The sequence below is a fragment of the Typopeltis vanoorti genome, chromosome 17 (genome assembly GCF_054136105.1).
Source record: "Typopeltis vanoorti isolate ZY-2024b chromosome 17, IOZ_Tvanoo_1.0, whole genome shotgun sequence".
NCBI classification, from domain to species: Eukaryota; Metazoa; Arthropoda; class Arachnida; order Uropygi; family Thelyphonidae; genus Typopeltis; species Typopeltis vanoorti.
Genome location: NC_143565.1, coordinates 34,004,668 through 34,026,749, shown reverse-complemented (window position 1 = coordinate 34,026,749; position 22,082 = coordinate 34,004,668). Strand labels below are relative to the sequence as shown.

Genomic DNA, 22,082 nt, shown 5'->3' with positions numbered 1-22,082 from the left:
CCCAAATTTTATCCGGGCTCCAGAACTGGCATAGGCTGACGAATCAGGACTATGGCTGGGTTAGTATTTCTGACTGTAATCCATGTGTGTTCACGAGACCGGTTTGCCTGCTTGCCGGATGAAAAACCCCAGATAAACTGGTGGAAAAACCTTGCTGTCCATGCCCAAGACCGGCTAACGTGGCTATGGCTGAGGAAGATCCTTAAGTTCCTCACGTCGTCGACGGGAATCGAACCTAGGACACTCCTTCCCCAAGCATATGGTTGTGAAGCGTAAAGCCACTAGGCTAACTGCGCAGACCTCGGAATTGTTGAAATAAGTGAGACATGGTTGGATGAAGATGACATCCTGACAGGCTTAGAGAGAGATAGAAGGGTGTAATGTTTTTCGCTAAGATAGAAAGGCCAAAAGGGGAGATGGAGTGCTGTTGGTGATAGAAAACAAACTTACCCATGCGAGGTAGAGATGCAAGGGGTAAATGGTAGCAGTAGATATCAACCAGGTGAGTGTGAGATTGAGGTGAGTAGAATGAAATACTTAGTTCGATGTTGCTATAGATCTGGTAATGTGAAAGGCAGTGACAGTGAACTGTATGAGCATATTAGCCCAGCAAATAGGAAAAATATGACCATTATGGGTGATTTTAATTATGGTATATATTTTGAAGACAAGATAGCATCAAGAAGTAAAGAAAATGAATTTCTCAGGATCTTTTTGTTTGAGGGATAATTACCTTAGGCAGTATGCAATAGAAGGCATGTGAAGTTCAAGGGTCTTGGATTTGATCATCTTATCACAAGATGTTGTTATAAATGAGGTGTCGAATCTCCTTCCAGGCAAGTGCCAAAAATTTACAAATCAAGTTGCTGACATGCCGGCACGTGCCAAAGTTTACCAATCGATTTGCTGATGTGCCGGGCAGTTTTTAATAGGGGAAAAATTAATAGAAAATTAATCTAACTTAATTTATTTATTAATAAATTTATAATACATATATTTATAATATTTTATAAATAATTATTTATAATTTTATAAATAATATTTTATTTTATTTATAATATTTATTTATATATAAATGTATAATGTTATTCAGTGTAAAATTGATTATTGTATTATTAAATTGATTTTCATTATGTTGGTTTGAAAGAAAAAAAAACTATTGAGAAAAATATTTATGCATTGTAACTCACCATTGAGGTTAGCTGAGCAAGGGATGCAGCAGAAGGATGTCACTTACCATATTTACTCGAAAATAACTCGCCCTCGCGTATAAACTGGCACCCCTGATTTTACTTTATGAAAAAATACATTAAAAAGTGTTGCATATGCCTCACACACGAAAAATGTTTAAACATGTTCATGTCGAACTCGCTCCCTGTGGTTAACAACACGCCCTCCTCAACAGCCATTATACTGCAGATGCAAGAAAAACAAGTACAGTAGTTTTATTGTATCCCTGATTAAGGTATAGAGGCCTTTTTCAATATATATCTGTGTAATATATTTCTTAACAGATAGTGCAATTTGAGACAGCTGTAATAAAAGCGGCGCTAACTAATGAATCACATGTCCTGACTCACAGAAATTATGCTGTATAGACTCGAGCAAAACCATATGTTGCACTGGAAACACAGTATCTAACTAAAAACTCTTGTCCAATTTTTCAATTACATGAAATAAGTATTTATTTTATTGCATTTGAAATTCTCGATGTCATTATGATAGATCACAAAGGCTAACTTCAAATAAAATTCTACCATGAATTGAAATATGCCATATAATGCATTCCTGTGCCAGCTCAAACGAGGCTGCTCAAAGAGAGCAGCTCTTCATAGCTGCTCTCTGGTGTGAAACAAAATTTAACTTGTACGTATTGTAACAATATGTATAAAAGAATATCACCTGTAAATTGTTGATGTGCCAGCAAAATTCTCGAACGTGCCACCTCTGGCATGTGTGCCATAGGTTCGCCATCTATGACCTAGGTGATTGCCAGCTATATGAGAACTTTTGTGAGGAAAGGTTATATGTGGAATTACAAAGCTAGTGATTATGAAAAGCTCAGTAGACAGCTTGAGGAGTTAATTGGAAAAAAAATCAGTGCTTGCTTGGGTGCTATTTAAGAACTGCCCCACAGAAGCAGTGTCCAAATTTATCCCAGGGGCAGGAGGTTTTACACTGATGTCCAAAACCTAAGGATGAACTAATTTTTACTTGTCTCTGAAAAAAATTTCATGACTACAGCTAAATGTGGACATAAATTTATTCCCAGCATACTAATAAATTATATTACACAAAAAATGTGTTATATATTTTGTACGAATTAAATTACAATACATTTTTGGCAAAAGTTGCAAATTTCCTAAGGACGTAATTAAAGAATTAATGTACAGTGTTTACTGTAACTATTTGGAGAGACATTTCAATATGGAATATGTCCACCTCAAACTGCAATGCAGGTCTCATAACATTATACCATGCTTAGCACCAAGTGATTCAGGAGTTCTTGAGATAAACTGACTCTCTTTTTCAGAACAAGGATAAGACCCTGTTTGTTTTCTGGAGGAGAATTTTGAGCAGCAATGCATCTCCCTATTGTGTCCAAACATATTCTATGTTGTAGAGATATGGGAAGCATGCTGGCCTCTCAATTCGATTAATATCCTCAGTCTCCAGAAGTATCTCCACTGCTCATGCACAATGTGATGTGGCATTGTCATCCATAAAAATGAATTCTTTGCCTACAGCACCACAGAACAATGGAACATGATATTGAAGGACTTGGTTGCAGTATCATTCACCAGTCATAGTACCTTTTTTTCAGCACTTGTAGCTTGGTGCATCTATTAAGCATAATGCTTCCCACACCAGGACCCCAGCACTGCCATATCAATCCCTTTCAAGAATATCCTCATAATGGTAAGCAGTACTACTTTCTTGCCAGATCAAGTGTCGTCTAGAATTGGAGAAAAGACTAAAATGGCTCTCATCTGTAAAGAGTACATTAGCCCATTAGTGTCTTGTTCGATTATTTATGAATACAATACCATTGAAAACATACACCATGATGAGTTGGGGATAAAAAGGACTCATACTTCGGGCATATAAGCTTACTTGTCGCAGACATCTTGCCACAGTTTGTTGAGATATTGTCGTACCTGTGCTTGAATGGAAGCGACTTGCAAGCTGACTGCCATGGTGCATCGATTACATTTTGCTGTTATAACCAAAAATATGTTTTCATGCCCATGCCCCATGGTAAAGCGAGTATGACCTCTTAGCAAACATGCTTATTCTGTTGGTTTGAAATGCTTCTTGGCAGCATTGGAAATCTTCAAACTCTCTGGCAATGTCAGTAATTCTGCAACCTTCTTCATGCTTTGTAGTAATTTTTGCCTGATCATCTAGATGATGTCTTTGAGAACTTACAAGACATCGAAGTTTGCATGTTTATTCCTTCACAAAAAGGCACAATTTGCTTGTTGCAGCATTTTATTCACAGTAATTGTATAATTTTAGGCTTGAAATATTGTAATTATAATTGCCGGCCTAGTTGGTCGAATGGTTAGTTTTCGCTCTCCACAATCACAAACGTCCATGTTTGTGATTGTCTGTCAAAATACTAGTGGTGGTGGTTGGCAGTAGATGGCGTTGGTGTCGTTGTGGTTTGTTGTTGTTGGTGGATTGAGTGATGGAGAGCTGTAGAGCAGGAGTCCTCCCTTGATGAGTCCTTGGACTCCCTGGAGGTGTCAGGTAATCCTGTTGAGTGCTACTACATGTCTTCTTTGTGTGTGATTTGAAAATTTGAACATGTATCCGCTTTCTACTCAAAATCGTCAGTTATACAAATTTCCACAAACCAATTCATTTGAATTTGTGGTTGTAATCTTCAGAAATAGTGCTCTTTCTTAGGTTTTAAACACCAGTGTATAAGCTACGTGAAATATATGAATGTAGAGATTAAGCATGCAGTCTGTAGGAAGAAGGAATACAATTAGCATGTGAGGAATAATAATGTTATATTTCCTTGTGTCTAGCTTTGAAAGAATCACTTTCAAATCACTTTGAAAGAAATTGGTTGAGATGCAGAGTTATTACCGTTCTGTCTGTAAAATAAAAGTGAACATATTGAAAGTTGCATAATAATTAATTATTGTAACATATGTATATAAATCCTCATCTTTCCTAACTATAGCTGAATATTGACATATTGAACTATTAATATTTATAGAAATAATGTGTGGGGAGTGAAAAGTACTAGATGACTATTTAATACTATATTATAAGTGAATAAAGTGGCATTTAGTTTAGTGGAATGACATTGTAATTTGCTCATTCAAGATCATTTATTTTTGTTTTTTATCTCTCTGTATTTAAGAGAATTAACCACCCAAAGGAATAATTTCAAAGTGATGTCTAAGAAAGAAATTAAACCCATAGATGAAACATCTATCCATCAAATATGTTCTGGTCAAGTTATCCTTAACCTGTCAATGGTTGTTAAAGAATTAGTTGAAAATAGTCTTGATGCAGGTGCAACAAATATAGGTAAATATTTATTTTTTATTATAAAAATTAGAAACCTTTATTTTCACTATGTTATCATCATTAGAACCACATAAAATATTATCATCCGTTGATGTTAAAAAATAAACAACAAAAAACTTGATTATATTCTCAAAATTGTTTCTGTGCTGCATCCTTTTTATATAATCATGTTTGTTTTTTTATATAATGGATTTCTCATTGTGCAAAACAGGCAAACTGGCCAGAAAAACATAACATAATTAGTAGAAATATCACACTGGTTTCCTAGTTTCAGCCATAATTCAAAAAACAACCCAACCCATTAATTATAATAATAAAAATAATAACCATTATATTCGAATTTTGTAAAGCACCTAAGTAGATTTAGATTAAGATGGGGTTTTTATCTTAAGAAAGCTAAAGGCTTTATGTTAAGATGCAATCTTTATATGGGCGTTTTTTCAACTGAAGGTATGCTAACTGATCTCATTAAGGTAACATAATTGTTTAATAATTAACTAGGTTTGAATTATAGAATTTTTGCACTGCCATAGAGGTGCAAAATTTACTGGCTGATTGGATAGTATGCCTACTTTCCATCTGGCAGTGGGGTTCATATCCCACTATGGATGTTTGTGAAAGTCTCTGGTTGGTGGATTATTTCTGTCACCTAGTGGATATGGTTGGATATTTAATAAAAATAATTCCTCTTTAAAAAATCAAAAAACAAAAAAAAATTAATAATAATAAGAAATTACATCTTTAGAATCCATTGTAGATTTAGAATCCATGGCAAATATTAGTTTAATAAGCATAAGGAATAAGCATTATAGGGAGGTACATAGGAGGAGGAAAGGAGAGGATACAGAGGGAAGAAAATGAAATCTATACAATTACTGAGAGATAGTCACCTAAAACAGCATGTGATAGAGGTGACCTAAGGTTTTAGAGTATTAGAAATAGCATCAGAAATTTTGCCCATAATCAAGGTAATGACCACTTTGTCTCAGATAGAGTAGTTGTGTAGTCTCAATCTGAGCGATGGCTAAGCATGGAATATAAAATTAAAAAGAGCTTTTGCATGACAAATGAAATATGGGCCATAGGTTTGCTGTTTTTTAATTGAAGGTGGTGATCATGACAAATACCATAACATAAGAAATTGTAAGGAAAGTGGTGCATTGAGAAATGACCAAAGGATATTGGTCATTTCTTTGTATATCCAGGAAGGATATACAAATTGGCTTTGTATATCCAGGAAGGATATAAAGGTAAAAGGAGATAGCATGCTCAGGAATAGTACAAGACACCAGCAAGAAGTGATGAAGTGGGAAAAATCAGATTATGAGAGGAAGTTAACTGAACAGGCCAAAAGAAATCAGTTGTTCTTTTTGCTACATGAAGAGAAAAAGAAAGATTGATTATGTCAGAATAACTCTAAGAGAAATAGTTGGATTACTTAGTGATTATGCATATTTAGGCTTGGTGCTAGTTTATGTTCATAAAAAAATTTAATGTAATGAATACAGCACAGAGAAATAATTAAACACCGAGTTTAATCATTTCAATATTTCATCTCTGTCAGAGCCATCTTCAGGAATGATATATTAAAATTGTAATTACACACATTAATGGCCGTGCTAAGTGAAAAAGAATTATTATTTGAAGCATAAAGTGTTATGAGGAGTACCCCCCCCCCTCATTGGCTGGCCTTACCTCTTGTGTGGGAAGCTTAAGAATTCAATTTAACAATACAACCATATTTATTTAGATTAGGCTGTTTATACACGCACACATATATATATATATGTGTGTGTGTGTGTGTGTATATATATATATATATATAGGAAGATTGATTTACTTGGTTAATATACATTTTTTAACAATTGAATGGCCAGAAACCGAGAAAAATGAAAACAAAGTTTATTAGCACAACTAGTTTCAGCTTGTATCAATCTTCTTCTGCTGCACATTAAAAAAGAAATAACCACTAAAACATAGAGGAAATAACTGTAAACATCATGGAAAGTTAGTATGTATATTTCAACATTGAAACATTTAAGTCTGCACATTCAAAACTGTTCTCTCATTGGCTTCATTGTTGGGTGTATGCATGTGTATAGCATCTTGCGAATGGCAGTATTTGATTGTAGCACAATGACAGTCTGAAAGGTTGTAACTCAGGTAGTTGTTGAGATGTGGGGAGTTGAGAATGATTTCTTTTGATTCTATTATCTTCCTTTCAAATTCATTGTGGCAGCGGAAAATGTTATTAGACTTGTCCCAAGGACTGTATGGTTAAGGTTTTCTTCATTAGAAAAAGCTGCCTCCTTTCTTCCTACCCAAGAGCCAAACCTACTCTGCATTGAATCCATTTTCATCATCAATAACACCAAACCTCCTGCAGACAATATCTCTTCATCAGAACCACCTATTAAGAAGTTACAAAACAACAAAAATATAATTATTCTTCCCGTGGATAGAGGCAATGCCACAGTTGTTCTTAACATTGATGAATATCATAACTAGATGAGGGAATTGTTATGGAGCGACACTTACTTGATCCTCGAGAGAGATCCCACCTGTGAACTCCACAACTGGACCAACAATCTACTGAGATCTACCTCTGAACTACCTAGAAACATACGCCTTTCTCTTCGTTCTCTCCATCCGCTTATTCCACGATTATGTGAACTACCTAAAATTCATAAGGAAAATACCCCACTTTGACCCATCGTAGAAGGAATTGACTCTCCAACATATAACCTTTCAAAATATCTGGCTAAATCTCTCAAGTGTTTTTGTGGTAAGTCATCGTCTTTTATTAAAAACTCCGCAGATTTTGTATCACGTATAAAAGATATTATTATTAAGGAAGATGAGATCATGACTAGTTTTGACATCGTCTCCTTATTTACCAATGTTCCTACAGATGAAGTTCTTGTACTACTCAAAGATAAATTATCTAAAAAGATCATGGCCTTACTTACTCATTGTATCCTTTCAGGATACCATCTATAAACAAAATTATGGTCTTGCAATGGGTAATCTGTTGTCACCTGTACTTGCGAACATCTATTTAGAAGATCTGGAAGTTAAAGCCATCTCTTCTTATCCATTAAAACGAAGAGTTCGGAAAAGATATATTGAGGACATTTTCCTGATTTTGAGCCATGGCGTCATGAACATCTAAATAATCAACATCCGAACATAATTTATGGCTGAGTTTGAATATAACAGTTCACTTCCTTTTTTGGACATCAAACTGACCCATTCCTCATAGAAATTAAAAATCTCGATTAACAGAAAGGCTACCCACACCAACAGATATCTCCACGGTCACTCCCATCATTATCCTCCCCAAAAGTTTGGAATCATTTCTACACTAGGACATCGTGCTCGCTCTCTTGATGATGAGATAGAACTTAATAAAGAACTCAATTTTCTCAGGTCTACTTTTCAACTATATGGTTATTCACAAAAAACAATTGGCAAATTCCTATTAAATCCACCTGCTCGCCATAATGAAGAGACCGATAGTGTGAAAGGTAATATTTCCATACCACACATAAGCTCTGTCTCGCCCAAATTGGCTAAGGTTCTTAGGAAATACAACATAAGAACTTTATTTACTCCTCTTCCAAAAATCTGCTCCTTAGTACGCCATCCAAAACCTAGACATCACAGCCTTAAATATCCCAGTGTTTACCAGATTTGGTGCAGCTGTGATATACCTTACTTTGGCCAAACAGAGAAATCGATCAAGTTACACATTGAAGAACTTAAGAGAAAGAGACATCAGTTACAAGAGAACATGAGCCAGTGCTTTGTCCAGTCATGTTCGGTTCTTGGCCAGTTCTAATGAAGAAAACCTTAGCCATACAGTCCTGTGGGACAAGTCTAATAACATTTTCCATTGCCATGATGAATTAGAAAGGAAGATAATAGAATCAAAAGAAATCATTCTCAACCTCCTACATCTCGACAACAACCTGAGCTACAACCTTTCAGACTGTCATTGTGCTATGATCAAATACTGGCGTTTGCGAGATGCTATACACATGCATACGCCCAACAATGAAGCCATTGAGAGAACAGTTTTGAATGTGCAGATTTCAACGTTGAAATATATATATATACACTAATTTTCCGTGATGTCTTACTGGTTATTTCTTTTTTAATGTGCACCTGAAGAAAGCTGATACAAGCTGAAAGTAGCTGTTCTAATAAATTTTGTTTTCATTTTTCTCAGTTTCTAGTCATTCAATTTTTAAATATATATATATATATATATATATATACTTGGGAAATCCTATTTCCCAAGTAAGCAAACAGACAAGTATGTCAAGCTTGTGCCTGCACGTAGTGCAAGACTGGGGCAACTCTTTCAAGTAGTGCAAGACTGAAGCAACTCATGGTAAAGGTGGATTAAACTCCGATCTTTACTTAGTATTTTTCCCTTAATGCAAAGCACATCCCCTTTTGGAGATGTATGATGTCATGCATTAAAGGGAGGGGTCACTACCCAGACCGGTTTTGACCTTTATTGAGGTCTCGTCAGTGGGAGCCAGCCCTGCACTACTTGCAAGAGTTGCCCTAGTCTTGCACTACATGCAGGCGCAAACTTGACATACTTGTCTGGGAAATAGGATTAAAAACCAAGTTTATATAAAATTACTTGGTACCTTGAATACATAACATACCCAAGTTAAAAACTTTCTACATCTATCTCTCATCCCGAGATTTTATTTAATAAGGTCAAAGCACCTTGTGACAACTTGTTTAGGTAAAATTCATATAAGCTCTGCATTACTTCAACCTTCGCATTTCAAAGATCAAAACCGGTCTATGTAGTGACCCCTGCCTTTAATGCATAGCATCATACATCTCCGCAAGGGGATGTGCTTTGCATTAAGGGAAGAATACTAAGGAAAGTGATCGGAGCTTAACCCACCTTTACCACGAGTTGCCTCAGTCTTGCAAGAGTTGCCCCCAGTCTTGCACTCTGTGCAGGCGCAAACTTGACATACTTGATTCCATTAACTTTTTAATGATGGAAAGTTCTTGTTGTAAGATTATTGGGAAAGAGCAAACTTTATGTGCTCTATGAATTAGAGATTTAAGAATGCCACATTTTTGAGACATGTGGTGCGCAGACTTTTTGTGAATGTATCTGCCAGTAAATGTGGGTTTTCGAAAGACACTTGTAGATAAGGTACCAGAAGACATTCTAGTAAGGAGGATATCCAAAAATGGTAAAGTACCAGAGTTTTCTTTTTCCATAGTGAATTGGATGCATGGGTGAAGGTTATTTATCTGTTGTAGAAAAGTGGAAAGTTCATCTTCAGTGTGTGGCCATCTTTGGCTGGCGTTTACCAAATACCTTGCAAATGCAATGTCTCTTATTTTGGACAAACTGGCCGTTCTTTGGAAAAAAAAAAATAAAAGAACATTAATATTATATTGATTATAACAAACCTCTGAAGTCTGGTCTGGTTCAGCACAGTATTGACTCTACTCATAGTGTCCAGTGGGATAAAGCTGTTCTCCTCCATAGATGCAGATTCAAATATGAATGAACATTTATTCAAAGAAAGTTGTAAAACTATCTTACACCGACCATATCTTACACTGCCTGTCTCTTTCAGAGATCTGGGAGACTTTTATCTATTTGGTTTTTTATTATTAATAAATAAAAAATGGTTTTTTATCTATTAAGATAAAAAACCATTTATCTTAATAGATTAAAATTGTTATTTTCTATTATTTCTTAGCACCCAGTAACAATTGTATTTAATAGGTGATCCACCGAACGTTTTGCCTGTATTCCTATTACTGTAACAGACACTGAAGATGTACTATTAATTTTAGTACAAAATATTTGTCCTTTTACTAATTAAAGATATCACTGTGGTTTTTACATGTTTCTTTATTAATTATATATATATGTGTGTGTATATGTATATATATGTGTGTGTGTGTGTGTATATATATGTATATATATACTAGGGGGGGCTCTCCCCAATGGCACCTACGCTGCCCCCCCCCCCAGTTCCAAGCTGGTAAGCTGGTTCTCCTTCAGTTCTGATGACTCGAGACATGAGACAACAATGTGTTTGTCTCATGTTTCAAAATAATGAAGAGACAAAAAATGTGACAAAAACGTTTCAAATTTCGGCTCATCTTTTTATATATATAGAATAGATATATGTATATATATATATATATATATACATAAATCATCATCTTTGTCAGCCATTGTCAATCCACTGCTGGATGAAGGCCTTTCCAAGATTACTCCAAACTCTCTGTCCATGGCTCTCCTTTCCCATGTCACCCCTGCAAATCTGATGATATCATCAATCCACCGTGATTTAGGTTGGCATTGTGATCGTTTTTCCTCTCATGGAATCCAATCCACGAGAGGGAAATGGAAAAAGGAAAAAGTGAAACATCTGAAGTGGTGGGGTGAACATACTGCCCTGAAACATCTGAAGTAGCAATTCCATTGCTACTTCAGATGTTTCACTCTTCCTATGATGTCAGATGCTGGTTTGATTTCTTATCCATGTATTTCCTGTGTGATCCAATCTTGTGATACCAAGTTTACTTCCTTTCATACTAAATTGTGTTGCACTTAGATTTTGAATTTCCTTTGCATTCAGTGTCCATGTTTCACAGCCATATGTCAGTATAGGAAGAATACATTGGTTAAACACTTTTCTCTTCAGGCATAATGGTAGTTGGCTTTTGAATACTGAATGTAATTTTCCAAATGCTTTCCACCCAAGCATCATGCGCCTTTTAATTTCATCTATGATTTTGTTCCATTGGTATATGTTGTCCTAATTATATGTAATGATCTACTTGTTTAATTTCCTCATTATTGATTTTTATTATTTCTGGTTGGACATAGCTTTTGAACATGACTTGGGTCTTCTTTAGGTTTATCTTTATTGTTGTTATTATTATTACATAACACCTCCGGGGGGGGGTCCAAGGACTCATCGAGGGAGGGCACCTGCTCTACAACTCTCTGTCTCCACTACTCCACTAACCACAACTACCTTCATCATCTACACCAGTGCCATCTACCTCCGACCACCACCACCACTATTTTCACAGACAATCACAAACATCCATGCCCACAGCAGGATTCGAAAGTCTAGAATTGCACAAAGCCTATGAGCTAAGACTTTTGTAAACACTTTGTAAACCACTGATAGTAGACTGATAGGTCAGTAGTTTGTCAAGTCTTCTACCTCACCTTTTTTTATGTATCAGAATTAGGGTAGCCTTCCATGTTCTTGGTAAATCATTTTTCTTCAGGCATAAAGTAAATAGTTTTGCTAAGAGTTTGTAGATCCACCTGTTTTTAGAAGTTCAGCTATAACTCCATCCTCACCTGCAGCTTTTTCGAATATAAAATAATCTTCAGCTGTTTTGTAGTTGTCTTCTTCTTCTTCTTCATTTAATTCATCATCCTGAGATGATGAATAACTATAGAAGATATGCTTTTATAGCAGCAATACTCACCAGGTTATTAGTGCCTTGTTTGTGGAAAAACAGGCCAGTGGGAAGAGAAGCGAAACTGTCTTAGCTGCAAGAGGTTATAAGTTGGTTTATAAGGCTTGTTTGTCTAATTTTTTTTTTTTTTAAATCTCAAAAGCGTTAAGAAAACTACTAATCTGGAAGGCAATAGGACAGTTAAAAAATAAGATTCTCCTCTGCTTATATTGGGAAATCTGGTAAGTATAGTTATAGTAAATGAAATATGTCCAGTTCTGATTCAGGATGGTTCTTCTTCCCTGCCCTTTCAAAAAGTTATAGAGCATTAGTCATATGTCTGACTGAACTGACTCTTATAGTCATATGACTTTTAATTCAAGGATAGGTACTGTATATATATCTGGAATAGTTATTTAGTTCTTTATAACTACTTCTTGCAAAGGTAGACTTCTTGCTTATTTTTAGTGTGTAGAATTAAAACATTTTCCATGAGTTTGCAGTTGCTCTTAATAGTCCTAATGTAAGTAGAAGTGATGAGTGTAATAAAGTCTTACTGATATCTGTGAAGCAGTTTTCTTCAGTGTGGCAAGCTGAGTGTATTAGGAACGCACCTCATATATTATATGTCCCTAACTTACTAAAAGTCCCTGTGCCATATCTATGCATTGAAGACACTCTCAGTGACCTTAATCTTTTTACTGCTACTTGTTTGATGGCCATGACAAAACAAGCAGTTAACAGCTGGTATGCATCTGATTGTGGACAAAAAAAAGTCAACAAATTTCCTATAATGTAAGAAAATAAACCGAAAAAAAGTTTGGAAAGTGTATAAAAATGTAATTGAGATGTACTTGGAAGTAGTATTGCAGTGAACGTTATAAAATTAAGGCTTTACAAAGCCTTAATTTTATAACATTCACTGCAATACTATTTTCACAGGCAACAATTTTCTTGTTAGCTAAACTATCCCTAAATCTTTTTTCTTTTTTAATATGCTTGATATGAAAAAAAAAAAAAAAAGATTTAAAATTAGTAATTAGAAATTTTTTATTATATATTTAAATTGCTGGCCTCACATTATTCTAAGATGAATGAGTAATCTTTATATTGAAAAGTAATACTTTTTCTTTCTTTCATTATTTTTAGTACTCTGTTTTTTAATATGAAAACAGAGTAATTTACTCTGATGCAATCCATTAAAGAAGGCAGCTGTACATTACTTCTACTGTATGTTTAAGAGTTGAAACATGCTTGATTCACAAAATTAAAGTTGAGAGACCAGCCAAACTGCTGGTTAGTGTACCTATTCTCTCCAACCAACAGGTTGCAGGTTTGAATCCCACCATGGGCATGGATGTTTGTGATTGTCTTTAGATTGGAGTTGAATATCATCTCCTGGTGTGAGACTTCCCTGCTTATTGGAGGCCTGAAGTGGCTTGAAAAAGTTCCAAGTTTGATTTGTAGAGCAGGGTTTCCGAACTATGTAAAAAATAAATAAAAAATTACAAATATATATAAAATTGATAAAAATGGAAAAAAAACCTTTAGTCCACTCATGATATGAATGTACTAAAGATTTACTAATAACCATTTGGGGTGGAAACCAGCAAAAAAAAAAAAAAAAAAAAAGAACACTCCATTTGCATCTCTGCTACAGAAGGCTTTAACTCACATCTTGCTGATAGCAAAAGAGAGAGATTATCCATTTAGACATCCAGGATGGTGTAATTACTAGACAGACATTAAATAATTGTGATCACTATTCATTGAATTTATTCTGATTTTACTAGTTCTATGACATCATATGATGTCATAGAACTAGTAAAAAATAATTTTGATGCAGGTGCAGTGAGTTTCTTAACCTGACATTGCATTGATGTGCACATCATTGTAATGTCAGGTTAAGAAATTGTTTATAATGTAGTTGATTTAAACAATTTATCCTTTTACTAGGTTTGGCTGTTCTTTTCAGATTAGTCATCCTGCCATTTATTCTAAATGTGTCATGAAATTCAGTCTTGCAGGAATGAGCATCTTTCTTCATTCACTATCATTCTAAATCCATTATTACCAACAAACTGGCCATGGTTAGTGAAATACGCTGTCTACCAATAATTGTTCAGACACTTCAGCAATTTACAGTTGATACCAGCAGGCAAACTCTAATATCAGGTATATCAACCTTTGGCTTTGATTACCTCCTGCACCCTTTAAAGGAGGCTATCCACCAATGTGCGGCAGACATCAGGTGGAATTTGTCTCTATTCCTCCATTAGAGCAGTACTGAGTTCAGTGGCAGATCGAGGACATGCTACTCTTGACCTCAATCGCCGTTCCAATTCTTCCCACAGGCGTTCGATGGGGTTGAGATTAGGACTCTGTGCAGGCCAGCGCAGTTGTTTAACACAAAGAACTTCATACATTTGTTTGAAGTTCTTTGTGTTAAACAACTTCATACATTTGTATGAAGTTCTTTGTGGCATGGAGCATTGTTGTCTTGATAGTTACACATGTTTGTTCCATAAAAAACCCCACAGTATAGGCAGCACCTGATTATCCAGAATATCAAGGTACTGAGCTGCTTTCATGGAACCATGAACAATGACCAGTGGTCCCACTCCAAACCAGCTGAATTCACCCTATCCCATTGCTCCTCTACCACCAAACTTTAATGTAGGCACAACACAAGCGTTGACCAGGCTGCCTCCACACCCTGCCATCAGACTGGAAACAGGTCCTTGATTCACCACTCCGACTACGGTTTTCCACTGGTCAATTTTCCAGTTCACATGCTCTTTGCACCAGGCCATGACACCTTTCTCAAAGTCACTGAGTTCACGTCATGTTGCCATACCATCTGTATTTACCTGCTACAATGAAATACTGCTTCCTACTATCTGTACACTAGTTTTTATGTTATTAACAAACCTGGAATGTTCCATTACATCAAATAACAGGCATGTCTGGACAATTATTGGTAGATAGCATATATTAACCATCTTACACTTTGTATCGACATTTTTTCAGTGGAATCTCATTGGTATTGCAATTTTAATGATACTTTAGTTATATTTTAATGGTCCATTTGTTTTATTATTATTATTATTTATACAGACACATCACAGGAGACCCAATTTATCCACACAATCTATCCTACCTTTTTTTGAACCCATTAACAGACAAAGCACTCACAACTGATTCTGGCAACCCATTCCACTCTTTCACAATTCTTCAAGCAAAAAATCTAGTCCTCACTCTCCTACTAACCACACCTTTACTCAAATTCTAGGGATGATTTCTTGTTCTGGCCCCTCTAGTTGAGTGCTGAAGCATTTCCCCTGCATGAATCCGATAAAACCCTTTAAGCAACTTTAAATATTTCTACCATATCCTCTCTTTTTCTCTTATTAACTAACTTCTGCAATTCACACATACACACCCTCAATCTATCTTCATAGGGAATGTTCCACAGGCCACTCACCATCTTCACTACTTACCTATAAATCCTTTTCACTGCTTCCTCAATCCCAAGAAACCCAGGAACCAGACTTGAGCACAGTAATCCAGATGTGGGCATATCAAGGCCTTATAAAGCAAAATAACAACTTTTTTTATCTCTATATTTAACTTCAATAGCCAAGTAATAATATGTCCTCTAAACTTTAACTGTCTACTACTACCACCCCTAAATCTCTAGCTTCATCTATTTTCTGGAGTACAGTGCCATCAATATGATACATGGTTTGTAATCTATTTTTCCCAAAATGCATAACTTTACATTTCTCCACATTAAACTGTGATACCCATTATCTTTTGCCCATAGTGAAAGCTTATTTAAATCATCCTGCAAGCTCTCCATATTGCCTTGATTAACTATTACTCTACCTAATTTTGCATCATCAGCAAACAACTAAATAATTCCTTTCAGGTTATTTGCTATATTATTTGTGTACAAATTAAACAGCAATTGTCTCAGCACTGAACCTTGCAGCATACTTTTTTTTAGTGGTCCAATGGCATGCTACTTGCTAAATGGACTGGGCCATCTCTGGCCAGAAAGGGACACATTTCCCTGCCCCTCCTTCCTTTTTGTTGAGAGAAATATATTCCATATCCAGTTTGTGATTAAACTCATATAAGTTTGTAGCAACAGTAGTGTATTACAACATATTGAACATTAAAATTGTCAGCTTCGTTTCTGTGTCATTACAAATACATTTAAAAGTAATTTTGAAATGATTTAAAAAAAATTATGCTTATAGTTGTGCTTTTTTTCCTTTTTCAGTTTGCAATTCTAAATTTTTGCCACTGTTTGCACATATCTCTTGCCATACTTCTAATACATGTATAATTAGAGCAGACAATACACTTATTGTCTGCTCTAATTATTCATTAGTCTAATATTGTTCCAAATAATTCATCTACTCAAGTTGCAGTTTCTTTTTAATCAAAACTCACTCTCTTTTTCAATTTGCACAACACCTTTTTTTTTGGGTGATTCCAAACACAAAATTCTGTTGAATTAATAATATTGGATTATGAATTTTCAGAATATTTGGAAACAGAACAAAATGATCACTTCCTATTTTAGACTATTTGTTTACTTGTGTACTCTGAATCAGCATGAAGATGCCACTATCAATAGTAACATAGTCAAAATGACTTTTTTTATTTCTCATATCTTCTCTCCATGTGAATTTTTCCACATCTATGTTTAAACATGGTGTTAGTGATGCCTAGTATGTCTTGAAAAGAAGTCCAGCAGAAAGTAACCATTATTATTAGCTTTGGTCTTTTGTCCAAATTTTCCTATCACATTTCTATATGTCTCAGATTCATTTCCTACTGTGCTCTTTAAATCTCAAGGACCAGCTTTTCTTTATTCTTTATCATCTGTCTTCTGTAATGACTCAAAAAATTCTTCTACTACTTTCTTAATAGAACTTCCTGTGTGATCTTAGCACAATACGTTTCATTGTCCAATTCCCATTGTCAGATGTGCCCTTATCACTACTTGAAATTGCCTATCAACCAAGAAGTTTTTTGTTTTATGTTGAATGCTATAGCTACTCCTTCCTCTTTTTTTTTTTTTTTTCAGATCACTGTTGTTTAATTATCTTCTTCTTGCTTTAAGCTTCTGCTTGTTGTGTCTCCAGTACTTCAATGCAGGCAGTCTGTCCATTTTTTTGGTCTACCAGCTGGTGTATTCATATTTGGTTTCCAGTCTCTTGCTACTTTAACTATTCTTTTTGGGTCTCTCTTATTAACATGTCGATACTATTCTGATCATGTTTTTATCCATTCATTTATTTTGTATTGACATTCTTCATAAATCTTTTCATTTTTTACTTTATCAGATTTTGCAAATTATGTTTTGTTAGTCGATCTCTGGCACAGGCAAGCAGGTTTTTCTTCCGGAAACTTGTGTTTTTCGTTCCATAAACTCAAGAGAATCAACCGTAGAACCCACATTACTTCTGACTGTAACATATCCTGTTAGAGTTAGGTATCAAAAGATGGCAACACTTGTTTGCCTGTCTCTTCATCAGTTGCTGCTTATAATTAGTGATAGTCCACTATCTCTGATGGGCACCAGTGGAGATTGAACTGCCCACTCAGTCTCCAAAAGCTAGATAGGGTTAAAAAGGCCTCGCCTACTCCCCTGTAAGGGAATAAGAGGTGTTAACTGATTATTAATATAAGTATTTTTCTTAATGTCTTCATTTTGCATGTTGTACATGTTTAATTATAACATCTTGCATTTATTGTTTAGCAGAATGTTATCAGTTTTAACCGTCTCAGTAACACCAGTTATGTCAACATGGTACCTCTCTAGTTCTTCTGTCATTTTAACTTTTTTCCATTGATATTTCTTACATTGATGGTATCTATCTTCAGTTTTGTCAATGTTGAGTTTGGGTTTGTTCCCATAGCTGACTTTGTTTGCCCTGCTTCTCTCATGAAAATGGTAGGGGGTTTTATTTAATCAGTTGATGCCACTGCAGGCAGGAAATTTGATCATGTTGTATATTATCATTTCCTTTTAGTAAAGGAATACAGTTTGATCAGCTAAGTCCCAAATTTCCATTACCTCCTCATTCATTTAGTATCCTGGGGAATAATGACTAACGAGGCACTTCATGTGAAGGTGAGATTTTGACTTTACATCAGATGGCCCAGCCAGTTCTCTGTATTCCTTAAAGGCTATCGGAGTATCCTTCTAGCTTTCTAGCTTTGATCCTTAAGCAATTCCAGGCATACTCTTCATAATGCTTTGACACCTGTCATTTTGGACTTTTCATCTTTTTTCTTTGACATTTGAGACTTGAACAGTTCTTCAGTAAACTTAGAATTTTATAGAAATTTACATGAAAATTCTGTTATAATGAAATGTCAACCAAAATGTTACTGAGCTGTTAGTATATTATGACATTTAATGTTAAAGGCTTCTGTAAATTAATTGTAAAGGACAGTACAATTTAATTAGTGTATTTTTCTTTAAATTTTGAACATAGGACAAAATCTCTTATCAAAAGTTGATTTTTATTTATTTATTTTCTTATGCAAATCTTGCCTACAAAAAGGTGTTAGCCTGTGGTTGAAATTAGAGTTAGATAAATCAGAACTGGAGACCAAACATGGAACTTTTTCAAGCTATTTCAAATATCCACTAATCAGGATAGTTTCACACTGGGCAATGAAATGAAAATTTTTCACTTAGTCATTCAAAAAACATCCATGTTCACAGTATGATTCAAACCACAGCTTGTTAGTTGGGTAGTGGATATGCTAACCACTTGACCAACTAAATGGATGCAATTATGGTTTTTTTAAACAATACCATAAGCACTGAACAGATGGCAATAAGGATGCATATTACAAATTGTTCACCAGAAACATGCCTGGTCAGTAGATTGGATAATTTCACTATTTAGTTAGTTGAATAGCTGATAATATTTGTGATAATTACTTACTGTATACATTTCTTTTTCTCCCCTCCCTTCCTGTAATTTTAGAATGCATATGTTTTTCATTTCATAGATGTACGCTTAAAGGAATATGGTGTTGAACAAATTGAAGTAGCGGATGATGGATATGGAATAGAAGAAACCAACTTTGAAGGACTTAGTAAGCTATTTTAATAGTCATTGCCTATGTATTTTACATTTTATATCATATAATGAAAAATATGAATATATGTATTTTTTTTTTATTTTGCTGAATCATTATAAAAAAATATATGTACGCTATTATACATTAACCATTGAAGTGTACCTATTCCAGTGTTAAGGTTGCATTTAATCTTTCAGTCCATTTTTTTTTTATTTCACTCCTGATGAAGTGTACTATAACGTACTAGTAAAGGCTTCTACTTAAATGAAATAATTGGTCAACAAACAGCATGGAATTTATAGTGGACTTAAATATTTAAGTAAGTAGATAAGTTTTTTTTTTTTTTCAATTGACTGAGACAGGCTTAGTCAGGAGTTGCAGGATTTTTTTCTTCATAGAATACTCAGGGATGCAAACCATTTTGTTGCATGCCATCATGTAAATTTACTTGACTGTTTTCCTCAAGATTTTTAACAAAAATTCAATTACTTCAGAGTATGCACAAAGAACATTGTGCATGCCCCAGAAGTTAAACGACAACATTAAGTAATTAATTACAAATAGGAATTCATGCTGGCTACCAAATGCCCACTAAAACACCAGGTGCTCTGAAACAGTTCAAAGTATTGTGCACATACTTGTACATGCAGAACTGATACCATAATATTGTACTATAAGCAGTAAATTCTTCTGAAGACACTCATCAGAAGATTTTGATAGATTACTGAATTTGAAATTACTGTCGACTCTGAATATAGCAGACTCATAAGACCACAAGAATGCTTTGTTATAGTGAACAGTTTCCTATGGTGAATTTCTTTTAACATGATATTGTGTCTCATTGGCTGTGTTTGGGACTTTTCTGTAATTTCTATCGTTAGTTAACTATACAGGATTGAAAGGTAACTCATTTCTGACTTCTCTCTCACTTCTCAGTACTGTAGAAGAGACCTTTTTGCTGGATTATTGGATTATTAGTTTAAAGAATTAAGGAAAGTGAAAGTGGTAAAAGAACAAGTGGCGAGAATAGAAAGGTCAGTAAAAAATGAAGGATTTTTTTTTTTTTAAAAAAATCCTTCATTTTTTAAAAAAAAAATTTCCTAGTGTAGGACACCTGGAGTAGTGTTTTTATGTCGCTCCTACCTACAAAAGGTTAGAAGTCCATAACAAATTTTATGATTATAGTGTGGTATAAGTATTATTAGCTTGTTGGTGTAGAGAAGTTGGTTTTCACCTTTTTCCCCTGCTATAACCCCCATTATAAACATTTTTTCCTTACAGATCCCATTCAGAAAAACATACACATTTTAATGGAAGGATTATAAGAAAAATCTGTTAATAATACTTATTTAAAAAAAAATAATTAAAATAACTAAATAATAATCATTTTGTGATTGCTTGTCAGTTACTTTGGTTTTGTAAAAATACCATAATACTGCCATTTTAATTTTACAGTCTGTTACATATTTCTTTTAATCATTGTCATTAGTTGTTTATGAGGCAGTTGTGGTTAATGATTTACAATTAGCTGTGCACTTTCTAGGCCAAAGTTACTTATTTCATCCTTGCATTCTGACATGTTCAGTGTGTTTCTTTTCTTTGATTATTAATATGGCTGAAATAGCCTGTGGGAATTGCTACCATATTGCTAAAAATGAAAATTAACAATCCAAAGTTAGTTCCTTAGTATTATATTATAGTTAAATGTTGCCATAGTTGAAAAGAGGCTGAGAATAAGTGTGGAAGTGAAACTGGGTTTCAGGATCAGATTTTCACTTTATGACAAATAGTTGAGAAATCATGGAATACGACGAGGATCTGTACTTAATTTTATAAATCTGGAAAAGGCATACAACAAGGTGCCCAGGAAAAAGTTTTCAAAACGTTAGTTATATGGGATAAATGAAACATTATACAGAGCAATATATAATTTATATTTAAGTTGTAAGTCAGCAGTTAGAATTGAAGGGAATATAGGAAGATGGTTTGATGTAAAATCAGATCATTAAATAAACTGTATCAATCAAGAGGCGATCTCTAGATTGTACTTAAGTGATACCTTGACCTTATAGACATGGCCAAAATCTCTTCTTTCTAATTTCCCGCCTTGGTTCGTATTAAGTTTTATAAGAGGGTGCATCAGATTCCAAATTACAGATAGTCTTAATTGGATTCAAAAGCAAGGTTTATTGAACACTATAATTATATATATACAGTACATGTTAGTTTAGTTCTCATTCTAAGAGAGTTCCTGACAATTAGGTTAATATTAAAACACTCTAACAAGATACAGTTACTCAAACTGATTATTTTTATATTAGCAATATCAATCTTATCAACAAACAAACACTAACTAGGTATGATATTCACAGCAATAATTTTTCCAATCCAGTCACAACCAAACCACTCTAGATAGCATCAGTGTCTTTTACAATTTGTTATTAATATCACTCTTTGCTCTGAATTTTATCATAACACTCTTTAAACACATATTATAATTCTTTCTTTTAGGGTTACACGGTAATCAGCAGTCATATTTGTAGATTTAGGGACTCAAAAACACACGTGTTGAACAGATTATTTTATTAATTACAAATAAAATAAAACTTGATGTTTCGACCTCTATATCGAGGTCATCATCGGAAGAATACAACTGTATGCAGAACCAAGCTACATGCTCATGCTTTCTATACCAGTAAACTAAATCTACGTAGTTAATAAATCTTTTTTCTAGCCTGACCTCTAGTGATAGAAAAGAAAAACAAATAAAAAAAAAAAATATATAATAATAAATAAAAAAAAAAAAAAAATAATAATAATAATATAAAAAAAATTATAATAAAAAAAAAAATATATATATATATATATATATACACACACATTATAAATAGATAAATGCAACTACAATAAACTGTTACAGTCCTCATGTATTA

General features: G+C 34.3%; 1 protein-coding gene across 2 annotated transcripts in view; it reads left to right on the top strand.

Moving 5' to 3' along the window:
* Positions 1-22,082, top strand: part of Pms2 (mismatch repair endonuclease PMS2) — a 272,119-nt gene that overhangs the window by 4,076 nt on the left and 245,961 nt on the right. For both annotated transcript variants that reach the window (XM_090407693.1, XM_090407694.1), the window contains exons 2-3: positions 4,379-4,548; positions 19,078-19,164. In XM_090407693.1, coding sequence (XP_090263819.1) covers positions 4,413-4,548; positions 19,078-19,164 — 223 coding nt within the window. In that variant the 5' untranslated portion in view covers positions 4,379-4,412. The remainder of the gene's footprint in view (positions 1-4,378; positions 4,549-19,077; positions 19,165-22,082) is intronic.